This window comes from Scophthalmus maximus, chromosome 4, assembly GCF_022379125.1.
Source record: "Scophthalmus maximus strain ysfricsl-2021 chromosome 4, ASM2237912v1, whole genome shotgun sequence".
NCBI classification, from domain to species: Eukaryota; Metazoa; Chordata; class Actinopteri; order Pleuronectiformes; family Scophthalmidae; genus Scophthalmus; species Scophthalmus maximus.
Window position 1 is genome coordinate 23,180,327 of NC_061518.1, and position 13,158 is coordinate 23,193,484.

Genomic DNA, 13,158 nt, shown 5'->3' on the forward strand with positions numbered 1-13,158 from the left:
GGGCAGAGGGAAACAGTCTGTCCTGTTAACATGCTGACTTACCTGCACGCACACACTCTCTCACGAAGACCTACACACACAGCAAGATGACAGCCTTTCCAATTTTAAATATCACTTCCAAACACATTCCCGTCTCGCTGTCTGACAAATCTCCCTATCTCAGTGAGCTGCTGGTCACAGAGCAGTCTCCCTCCATCCTACCTGCAGTGAAGCTAGCTGACACACTTCGTCGTGGGACATTGTTGTGCTTTACCTGATGATGAATTATGCATCGGCCGCTGTCACTTTGAAAAATGCAATTACCTCAGTGATAAGGCAGATGGGCCTGTTTTGTCGGGCATATGCTGTGCATCCATTAAGAGTTTAGAGCGGGAAACGGCAGTGTTAGCAAACAGTCACAGGCGCGTGGACACATTACAGTATGCATCCATGAAAATGTATGTGCACAAGCACATAACCATGTACGCACACACACACACACACAGACACACACACACACACACACAGTGCACCTTTTGTCAACGTGTGCAGCCTGTGGAAGCTATTAAAGGGCGACTTTAATTGACTGGAAGTTTTACTTCATGTCGAAAATCTCTGGATGTTCAATGAAAAATTGACACACTAAACCTAGTGTTGGTTGCTGGCAAAATCAAAATAAATAAAGGTGTAAATATCTTTTTTACCAAGAAGGTATGTAAGTAAGTAAAACATTATGCTGCTCAAATTTGGTTTGGAAATTAACTTGTGTAAAATGCAAATTAGTCCCCAAAATAGATTGAGACCTTCAAATATGTATTCGGAATAATATAAATGATCCTTCAGCAGGCACTAGATATCAAAGTTCCCAACCACTTGAGGTTGTGCTAACACATAACATTACAAGTACGGAGACCCTCAAACAGGCCGTCTGCTCCCGGTAATGAAACCTCCCAGCTGCTGAAAATCCCAGGATGGAACTCACTACACAATCTAACTACAAACTTATATTGTAGGACGGTTGTAAGTGAAGACAATGTGAGATTCAAGCAGGCATTGCACAACAATGCTTTTATAAAGATATCAATACGAAAGATTTTCAATATTTAAATACAATCTAAAGCTGCAGTATTTTACTAAATCAGCTCTCGCAGAGCAGAGCCTTGATGAAGCACATTTTTCAGGAAGAAAGGAGGAAGAGGTGCAGCCTCGCAGCACTTTATATAACAGTCATCAAAAACACAAACTCAACACACCGGGGATGACGATCAGCAGCCAGGTTTGGTAAGAAACAATTTCCTTTCTAACCTGTCCTTGCATATTCTTATACGCAGTAGTTCAAATTAAAAGAAATGGAATAGAGTAAGAATTTGACACAGACGTGTGATGGAAATAATTTGCACTCTTGATCACATAGGAATGCTGCTGCTGCTGCTGCTCTGCTCTACCTGATCCCCTCCCCCCTCTTTTCTTAATTCCTTCGTTATCCTCCCTGCCATCTTCACCCCCTCCCTTTCCAGATCATCCAACTACGCATATAGCTCTCCTCTTTTCTCTCCCTGTTCATATCGTCTTTGAAGCGCACCGTTCCATCTCACTCTTTCATTTGCCTCACTTTCTCTCGTCTCGTTCATTCGGCCTCCCTGCGGTCATTCATTCGATGGAATGCCAAAATGCGCTCTTTAATTAGCCCGAAGAGAAGACGGTCATCGTGAGGCGGCAACACACAGAGACTAACACTGAATGATAACAATAGCAACAGAGTTGGAAAGCAAGATAAAGGTTAATTGCAGGCAGAAACATTTGAATGTCACTTCAAGAATGTACTTGAGCGGTTGGTGGACCCAGAACAGGAACTGTAACACAATTTCATTAGCTTTGTCACCGGCGCATAATGAATGCTGGCATAGTTTGGACTGAGATGATCTACCCGTTGGATCAGCAATCCCTCTGCATTTGTCAGTCGTATTTGATGGAGCCTGTGAAGATAGGACAGCCTAGTTGTCATGCAAATCGGTCTTCAAATGCAGCCTCTGAAGGATTATTTAAAAGGACAAAAATTGCTTTTTGATGTTTCTTTATTCAAAGAATAATGTTGCCAATGTCCACCATCTTAGTTAAGCATGTAAGCATGCTAACATAAACTAAGTAGCACGAGGGACATAATAGTCTAATGGTAATTAGCCGATCATTAGCTTAGCAGATATTTGGTCATGAACCAACTTTTGACTTCATATGGTGTTTGGGGAAAAGTTAAAGGATCAACGAACTTGTTCAAATTCTTCCTGAGGGGCACAGATGTCGAACAGGTTGAATGACGATCTATTGAGTAGCTTTAGGTGACATTTAGATCAAAACTTTAAATCTCAACTTTATTTTGGTACTAGAGGAAACCTCATCAGGACATTAGGTTGCATCAACTGGGAACATTGGCACAAGGTTAAAGATCTAGGGCACCACCAACGTCAGTGGATTCTGAGGGGATATGTATTTCTCTATACAATTTCATGGCAACTGATGACAAACCAAATGAGCCAATCTTTGAGCAAGGCTGAAAATGTGAATGTCTCTGGCACACTACCTCACCTCTGACATGGTTCATTGCTGGAATAGTTCAACATATATTCATTTCGGAACTTTTATAAACTGTTTAACTGTCCAGCACACAGCTCAAGGCTGTCTCTATGTCTCTTTGACCATATTAACAAAGCATTTGTGGAAATTGAACTTGTGTGCATGCACCTTTAAAGTCCTTGCTACATACATAATGTGATCATAGAGTATCGTGAGCACCGAGGAAAGGAACATTCTGTGTTCACTTGTGTGTGTGCATGTGTGTTTCTGTCTTACAACTGTGGCAGAACATAAAGGAAAGAACAATGTGGGCGTCAGACTGAATTTTGTCCAATTATGGACATGTGGTATTCAAATATTTAGGGTTTCTACCTAAGAGTGAAAGTGAGTTCCAGTTTTGTTTGTGTTTCTAGTCAGAGACAATCTTCTCTGACACATAATGAGACGTCCATTCAGCCCCATTCATTTTACAACAAATCCACTCTGGTTGGCACAGAACATCTGTCTGAGCCTGACAAGATGTGAATTACAAATACAGACAAAAAACTAAGAAAAACAGGGTGATGAATGTGTTTCAAATCAAAGTCTGACATTTGAAATTGTGTGTCTGATGTAATCTGGCCTCAACTGCATTCAAGAATCCAAATATTACTACCATATCATAATGTGTTTTGTATTAGATACTATTGTACTACATATTGTATGTTTAAACACTAATCATGCCAAAACATGCATCTTTGAAGCAAAGAATGGTGAGTAGGACGGCTCTGATGAAAACTTGTCATCCTAGGATAAAGGCTCAAAAAGAAGCAAGGTCACTCAAGTCCTCCTCCGACAGTGTAATGGAATCTAAAGAGCCAGTGACACCTAAAGCTGTGTAGATGAAGAATAGAGGGAGGAGAAGGAAAACAAGCAAGACAAGCGACTAAGCTGTAGATTGAAAATATACAGAAGATCAAGAGTAATAAAGATAGATAGCGACAGGCGAGGAGGGCCTGAATAAAGCAGACAAAATGGGACAAAAAAAAAAAGTTACATCCGCAAAGAGATCGCTCTTTCTCTCCCCCTCTCTCTATGGCAGATTATTAGAAGCGTTACCCTCAAAGGCTTCAATCCCCAGCTAACGAGGGCAACGTCTTGAAGTGACATTTCAGAGCCGAAAGGAGAAAGGAAAGAAAAAAGAGAGGAAAAGATTAAAAGAAATGAAAAAGTTTTTGTTGAGATAAGCTTGAGATTTAAACCCCCCCCAAAAAATCTTCGCCCCCAGAGATGATGAATTTAATATATACATGTTCAACACTAAATAACACAAACGCATGCTGTCCCACATTTGCACTCATGACACACACATGCACGCACACACACATAGCATATAGGTCATTTCCCCTCTGGCTCATACATTATTGACAATTTGGGAAGGGGGAAGTTTGTTCGCTAAATATTTGATGGACACCCCACGTTGCAATGAGATTAACAGATTAATCTTGCCAATAGGGATGTGTGTATGACTGCGGATCTCTGTGTGTACGCTTGTGTGTGTGTGTGTGTTAAAGTCACACAAGACCAAAAGTTAATTAAAAATGCATCCGACATTACACAGCTGAGGACATAGCTCAATAGCTCATAGCTCAATTGTACCGATAAGGGTTTTAATGTTATAAGAAAAATAAACAAACGTATAAAATAGACAAAAACAAGAGGAGCAAAACCTCTTGTTATTAACGACTTGGAAACCACATATAGACTATATAAAAAGGAAAGTGAGCAAAATAAATTTGTATGTGGAGTGAAACTGTGGAATTCTCTGGACAATGATTTAAAATGTTGCTGAATATTTATCTTTTTTTTTTTTACAAAGAACAAATAACAAAACTGTATGTATGTATGGAGAAATAATGAAGTTATGGTGATTGCTAATGATTAATACAATTGTATAAAAGTAAAATTGATTTGGATTTGAAAGGACATTTTAAAAAAGGGATGGCCATCCATATTCAAATATTACCGAAAGAGATTATGTATTATAACATTATGAAAGTGCTATAGTTTTCATGATTAAATGGCAGTAGTTATGTGTTGTCGGTTGATTTGGTTTTCTCGGTCTGGTAGGAAGAACCCCTTGAATAATTTATAAATTGTTGTATTGTTTTGCACTATGATGGATTTGGGTTTGTTTGTTCAGAATCAGTATGGCAGCTTGGGAGTTGTTGAATGTCCACACTTTTTGCGTGGATAATTTTCTGGTGTCTTTAGCTGGCCTGGTATAAACATGAATGTTTGGCTACATGAGGCTATAGTGGCAGATGTTGATCAAAGGTAACATAGTCACACGTTAAAGCTAAGAACAGCTCGGACCTGGCTTTAGGCTTCGCTGCATAGGGAGGTCGTCTACCTTTGGTACCTGACCAGCAACATAATGGCCCCTGGTCGTACAGCACATTGTCCATCTTGGCAGCAGAAGCTGAGGAACAGAGCACTACAACTCGTTCAAAACTTGATCGTTGCATTCCATCAGATTGTTTGGTATATACACCCTACCCTGGCTATAGGGAGTTTGCTCACAACAAGAGCGACGAGGGGCTACTTCGAGGAGCACAGGCTGCAGCCTGGAGATTAGAGAGCCGGCCGAGATTTGCTGAGGATGAATGTAAAGCTGAGCTGAACAATGAATACTGCTGGCCAAGATTGTTTAAGGGGATAAGATGTTCAGAAAAAATCTGGCTGCGTGTGGGATTGGATGTGTGTGAGTGTGTGTCTGCACATCATGCGCAAGTGTGCGATTAGACTGTAAAGGGCGAGTATGTGTGTGTGTCTGTGTGTGATGAGAGATCTTTAGTGAAAATTCCAAAACAAAAAACTCCAGACAGACGTGTTTGGATGCCTTTGAAGCTGCGCAGTGAGATTTGAATAGGAAATGATCTGCTTTATGAGAAATCTTGACTTCCTGTATTTTGTTTTGTTTGTTCTTATACATTCTGCCTGTCCAATTGCAAACCACAACCCCACTGTAAATGCCGGCGCTATAGGTTTACAATGGATCTCTGTGGTAGTCTCTCTCTCTCCATCACACACAACAGGCACACTGTAGGTTTGTTAGAAAATGACAACAAGGACGAGTCTTTGTCATTCTCACCGAAGTCGACGAAGGAGGACTGCCCGACAATGCTGGCTGGCGCCTTCGCTGGCATGACTTCGGCTTTGGTGAAGTCCCCGTCCTGAGAGGAGAGAGAAGAGAGAGGGAAGAAACAGTATTCATGTATGAATAAGTCAACTTCAAGTCAATTAATGTAGAATATACCGTCACAGATCTGGTGTGACACGTAAAGGTCGATAACTGAGAAAATGTAAAAATGAACAAAGTGGCTCCACAGGCCAGAGGCTCAGGTGCCTTCAATGGACCGGAAGAAAAGTTACACAGACTGGCTTCTGTGCAGAATGAGGAGAAGTGCATACATGTGCAAAAGCCCCATTGCCTGGAGCTGCCTATATTACATCAGATGCTGGAAAGCCACAGCTGCGAGGTCCTAAATAGCCCCAAAATTCACAGCAAAAGTCTGTGTCCACACTATCAACAGTGGAGTAAACTTACACTGAATGACGACGTTCAGCAGTCGAACTCAGCATGCCGCCCCCCAAAAATAAAGATATCTCATCATCTCCTTTCACAAAATCCGAATATTCAACAGATGTGCACAATGTTTTGGTGAATTATGTGTGCGTAGAGAGAACATTTTACTCAGGAAAACTGAAAATTAAAACGCTTATTGGAATCATACTGTACATTAGATCTGCAACAGTTAATCGATTAAATGATTAGTAATCGACTACTTAATTAACTTAACACTATTTTGATGATCGGTTAATTGCTTCAAGTAGTCAAAATTCTCTGATTTTAGCTTCTTAAATGTGAAGATTTTCTGGTTTCTTTGCTACTCTATGACAGTAAACTTTATATCTTTGGTGTGGACAAAACATAACATTGTCTTGGGGTTTTAGGAAACACGATCGACATTTTTCACCATTTTATGACATTTTCTGAACCAAACAACTAATCAATTAATCGAGAAAATACTCAACAGATTAATCGATTATGAAAATAAGAGTTAGTCGCAGTCACTGTACATGCAGCTACACTCTGTAAAATGTAATATATTAATCTAATAATTTGTTCCTGGATTAGTAGTTGAATCAAAATAATAAAAAAGTATTAAGATAGAGTACATATTACATCTAGAAAATGCTATCACCTCCGACAGATATGCTTTTAAAAAAGCCAATTCTCACAATCAAGAAGCAGAAACCAGCAAATGTCTTTTGTCTAAACATTGTCCAATATGTTTTGGCTGCGGCTGAAGATCATTTTCATTGTCAATGTTGGTCTCCTCAACCGATCAGATAGCTGTGGCATGTCCTGACATTGTGCGTCATCACAGGTCTATGTGCCACTTGATGCTGCTGGTGTACGTGGCCACACGTGGCCTCACAAACAATGGGTGTAAGTGTTTTGCAACACTCGACTGACACTGGTGTGTGGTGCCCCTTACAGCGGGGAGGAAGAGAAAAGAAAGGGACACAAGAATATTAGAGCGGTGGGAGCTGGAGGGTGGGAATGAGAAGTGTGTGTGTATATGTGTGCAGTGCAAACAAGAGAGAGATGGAGACAGATGCAATGATTAAGTCAGAGACAACAACATATACACTATGCAAGTATCTGTGTACATCTGTATGTACATACAAACAAATGTAAATGTATGAACTACTTAACATTTACACAGTATACTGTTTATGCATACATACATAGCTGTTGATATTTTCCAGTTCCAGTAGCATAATGCACATGAAGACATGAGAGAAAACGAGGACAGACACACACACCAGCAGACATCACTACATATCAGCGAAAACACCGTTTGACTTAAGGACGTTGCAAATTTAACATGAGATTTCCGTTTCTGCACATCGAGTATTTCAAACCTTTTCATTTCAGAAATGACTTGTGCCTATCTCGGCACAACAGTGGACAGATTTGCACGACGCTGTTCCCATGACACCGACATTGTAATGCAACACACTCGCACATACTGCCAATTTCTTGCATAGAGGTGAAATTCCATGACAACACAAGGACTAAATGTTGCCAACATCCACTATTTGAAGGAACAGGGACGTGTAAAAAAAAACAACAACCTGATGCGTCCTAAACAGGAAACATATGTGAGCACAGTGAGGGGGATCTAGAATGAAATCCAAAGTGAAATCAACTGATTTGTAAATGAAATGGTCAAAAACGTGTTTGTGTAAAAACTCACCATGGCTATATTTTACAGCAGGCAGATTTTCCCTCATCACCACTGTAAGCAAATCCGTTCCGGCCCGATAAATAAGCAGGTGGACGGGGATATTCATTGAGAGGAAAGTTCAGAAAATGCCAGAAATTGTTGTTTAGCCCTCTGGAGGTGTCATGATTCTTATTCCTCCAGACAGACCCGTCGTACAGAGCGCCCACTTGATCATCCTAATGGCAGCCTACCCTGGGAACTTTAGATAAGGCGACTAATGAATATTGCTGCCGTGAAGTGATGGTCTGGTAGTTTTATGACGGTACAACCCGAACTTCTCTTCAGGTCAGTTAATGCATCAATATTTTGACATCTGAAATGGGGCCTCTGACTAGTCATCCGTGACCCCAGACATTATGTCCTGAATGTTCTTATAATCTGGACAAACACACTTTTGCAAAAGACATGTTTTAGATTTTCTTCCTGGGTAAGCAAAGCACTTTGTTTGAAATAACCACACACAAACAGACACAAACAAATGTTGACATGCGCTCTATCTAATGTGTTTTTTAGAAAAAGAAGAAAGAGAGAGGGGACTGACAGAAAGACAATGAGACAAATACAAATAAATATGGATATGGATATTGATATAATGGAGGGGGATGGAGCCTTGGGCGAGAGGCACGGTTTGCCCTGGACAGGTCACCAGTGTTTATAGAAACTGTAAATGAATGGATCATCTCTTTTTAATTTCAGCCTGTGTGCTGATCACACTTTGCTCAAATACTGCCGACTGTTGCTGAAAAACTAAGTGGATTTGTTCCAGAAAAAAACAATTCACCACAAGATATGTTGTCAAATACAGAACATTAAACTGTATTAAACAGCCAGTCTATTTGTTTTTTAAAAGTGCTGATTCTACAAAGCTGTATTACACCACTGCGTTTAATAAACTTCAAACTGAAGACTTGGTCACATGACGTCACCTGAGCGGTTACTACAGAAAGCTGCGGGCAAGTTGTTTCATCCCGATTGGGACAATGTGCAGGGACCAGCCTTCAGTGAATTGAGCCCCATATTACATTCTGTTTCAATTATTTACAGTACACAATCAAGTGTTTATACAGGTCAGTTATTGGCATCAAGTCTGATGCTTTGAATGCTGATGAGGCACAAATGTCGGGGCACTTCTTTTGTTAATTTAAACGGGCCAATAAGTCCATCAGTCAAATCAAGCCAATGCTTGTGGTGGATACATTTGTTCATTGGCTGAACCTTATTAGTTTCAATTTGTAAAGAGCTATTGCAGAACAAACCTTCCAAGAAATTAATGCAGAGCGCGCACGCACGCACACACGCGCACACGCGCACACGCACACATACACACACACAAAATGGTGATACTTTGGAGTGACCTCATATAATTTGTGTAATTTAGAAAATAAGCCTTTCTACTTCAAATTCAAAAGAAAATGATTGCTATGACGCCGTCTGTTTCAAAAGCAGGGAGATTCAAGAAATGTCAATTAGATCAAAAGCATTCAATCACTAATACACACACGCATACGCGCACGCACACAAACGCACACTCAGATGTGGCAATAGTGTCTTATGTGTGAGGATGAGATCTTAGTCTGATTGACTGGTTGCTTGATTGCAATGTGGCAAATGTCACTTTTGAAAAACTGTGTGTGTGTGTGTGTGTGTGTGTGTGTGTGTGTGTGTGTGTGTGTATGTTTGAAAACAGCTGATTGATGTGTGAAGATGAAAGGATTACACGTCTTCTTATTATTCTTCCTTTCTGTTCATATCACCCCCAACACATGTAACAGCTACACACGCACACACGCACACGCACACACACGCACACGCACACGCAAACAACTGAATGACTGACACATGCACATTTATGGCGGTGAAAGACATTTTACAGCACAAAGAAACAAAAAAAAAGATTACAGGAGGAGGACTCTATCCTGTGGCCACTGGAAGGTTATTACATGCTCAAACAAAAAAACGATGCAGAATTAATGGAAATACTGATGGGAAAGTGTGTTTATGTCAACTATCGTGCAGCGATGCATGTGTTTTTGTGCCAGGAACAACGGGATTGAGGGCCGGATGTACTCAAAGTGCCCGTGTGCGTGAGACTGTAGACATGCAGCGTATCAATATTTAATAATATAAACTTCTTTTCAAATGAAAAATATGGTAAAACAAGGTGCTGTGACCCGCTAAAGCCTGTCAAACAAAATATGTGATCTGCTGTTGAAGAAGGCTCAACTTTTTTGCAATGAATACTAAAGTGCAGAAGTTTGTCACATCTCATGCAGAGGTACAAGCCGTGTGCGACACAAATTTAATGAATTCAGAAAAGAAAGACGCATTATTTCATATTATCTAATATTATCTTTTCTATATTTTGTTGCCCGAAATGAGGTAAGGCCTATGTAAGCTCCATTATGTGCGTATTATATTTTCAAGCCCAGGGGGAACTTCTGAAATAGTTATGACTATGTCAAATTAGCATGAAATTTGCTTTTTTTGTAGGTGGCCATTTCATTCCTTTCCTGTGAGAGAATAACAAAATACATCCTGGCCCCACAGATGACTTTGTTTGAGTACACAAGGAAGCAAAGATGTTTTAGTGCACGTTCATCCACGTAAATGGATCTCAATGGACACTCGGCAAGAGTTATATTTTAATCCTCCCTAAAAAGGGTAAAGAACATTTTCGGTTTGCCTCTCTCCGAGTCAGGATGCTAAAAAAGCAAGTGGGCTGATCTGAAAGTGTGTTTCTTTGTATGAAAGTCTCAAATACAGAGACACGTCTGTTTATGCAGCCTACTGCTGTTTGCTCATGTGAACGAGAAAAATCACTCACTTATGAACGCAATTATTATATCAGCAATTGTAGAATTGACCTTTAAAACCCCTCGGCTCTATACCCGCCCGCCGAGGTAAACACCTCTCTTCACTCATCTCTCTGGCTTGTTGTTCATTATTACCTACCCCAACCCCCCACCCCCTTCTGTGACTGCCTTCCCCTGTGTAATCGCAGGAAAACAGAGGAGCGGGGAGAGATGGAGGGAGACGTATGGGGACAGAAAACAGAGAAAAGTAATTAAAAACGGAGTGCTGAGGAACAAGGAGTGTGCTGGCCTGTGACCGATAGATGTGGCTGCACTGAACCGGAGACCGCGGTGGGATTAACAGGGGGTTCTAATGCTCTGAGGATGCCGGGCAACGGGCGGCTCGCTGTGTGTTTGTGTCTTCATATACGAGTGTGCTCGTGTCACGTGAAGTGCAGAAAATGAAAGGAAAGCGCCGGGCTTCTTGGTGGACTGAAGGAGAGGAAGAGATGGAGTGTTACAGATAAACTGCAGAGGACCTGATTCTCTCCTGACAAGGTTAAAACTCATTCCGTCTGTGACCGAGAGTGTGTGTGTGTGTGTGTGTGTGTGTGTGTGTGTGTGTGTGTGTGTGTGTGTGTGTTCACTTTGTCTTGCTCCCAAATCCCTTGCTCCACACTCCGTTCAAACAGGATTTCGAAGCTCTGCTTCGCCAAACAATGAAACGTTATCAGTCAATTAGTGGCTGGAGCCTTGCTCACAATTACAAGGCACACTGACTGAGACACTGACCCCTTCCCACAGAGAACTAATAAAAGATGAAGTGATAAATCAATTATCATAAATGAATGACACCATGCAAAACAAAAGAGCGCTTCTATTCACACTGAGTCGGGGAGACAAACGGACGGATCCACTATTAAAATATTTACACATCATATTTACACAAATGTTTAAAAAGTCTTTGATGTCGAATGACTTCCTGTTTTTACTGAGGCATCATCTACAGTGGCGAGAAAATTCGCCTTAGCTCTCCCCCTCGATGCCAGAGGGAATTGAGACACCCCTACACATGAACGCGCAAAACCAAGGGGTAGGGGCAAGGGGTGATATGGGATTGGGCCGAGGTATTTCAACCCCTCAACTAATGACTTTGGCAAAAGCTGACTGGAGTCAGCAGTTAGCAAACCTGGAGTCGGATCAATGAAACAAATTTGGAGGTGTGGGTTAAAGCTTCTTATGAAACCCACTTGAGCATTTTGAGCTTGCTATTCATTCTGCTGATGTGAACCAAGCCCTCGCACAAAAAGGAGATCCCAGAAGAGCTACAATCAAGGGTGGCTGATTTGCATAAAGCTGGAAAGGTTTACAAAGTAACCTCAAAGACTTTAGATTTCCATCAGTCAGACAAATCGTCAATAAATGGACAATTGGGTGCTGTGGCTAGTCTCCCTAGAAGTGGGCGCCCAGCCAAGATGACACCAAAGGCACAGCGCAGAATCAGAAATGAGGTAAAGAGGAACCCTAGAGTAACAGCTTGAAGGCTTGAAGGAATCATTGGAACTGGCTAACATCTCTATCGTGAGTCAACCATGCACAAAACATTGAACAGGCAGAACACCACAGAGAAAGCCACTGCTCTCCAAAAAAACCCAAAAACATTGCTGTGTGTCTGAAGTTTGCCAAAGAGCTCCCGCGTGGCCCAGTCCGAGCCCAGACTTCAATCCAACAGAGATGATGTCGGGTGACCTCAAGCGAGCCGTTCAAATCTCAGAACATAGCTATAATGAAGCAGTTCTGTCGAAGCAATGGTCAAAAATTCCTCCTGAACGTTGTGCAGGTATGATCCGCGGCTACCGGAAAGGGCTTGCCTGAGGTCACTACTAAACCCAAGGGTTCACTTACTTTGTGAATATTTGATGGGTATGTTCAATAAAGACATGATAAAATCACACGTGTCTCTGAGTTATTAACTTCAGCACATCATGTCACTCTATACTAATGACTTAGATGAAGACCAGATGACATTTTGTGACCACTTAACGCAGGAAACCAAGTAATTCCCAAGGGTTCACATACTTTTTCTTACCCACTGTACCTGCCAATTCCACATTTTCCCTTTTTCAAGGATTACAGATGAAACAACAAGCAGCCAAAGACGAGATGTTTTTGATCCAGTTATGGATCATAAATCTGAATCAAATTACGCATACAACAGATTCGTACGTATGCACCTTTTTCTGTTTCAAGCAAGTTCAGTGGTTGATGGCAAAATAGCAAAAACATTGTGCTGCTGTCAAAAACTACAAAACAAGACTAACAGTCTATAGCCACAGCGGCTAAAGCACAGTGGCAGAGTTGCCTTTTTAAACATGTATTGGATGAACAGAAATTTTTGAGCTGAGGGTGGCACGAGATCAAAGATCAGGAGATAAATGTTTTTAGCAAATCATCCTCTTTTGTCATGATACAATATT

General features: G+C 41.1%; 1 protein-coding gene across 1 annotated transcript in view; it reads right to left on the reverse strand.

Moving 5' to 3' along the window:
• Positions 1 to 13,158, reverse strand: part of itfg1 (integrin alpha FG-GAP repeat containing 1) — a gene marked incomplete at its 5' end in the record, with an annotated part of 128,326 nt that overhangs the window by 88,094 nt on the left and 27,074 nt on the right. Inside the window, one exon of the mRNA XM_035629507.2 lies at positions 5,684 to 5,765. Coding sequence (XP_035485400.2) covers positions 5,684 to 5,765 — 82 coding nt within the window. The remainder of the gene's footprint in view (positions 1 to 5,683; positions 5,766 to 13,158) is intronic.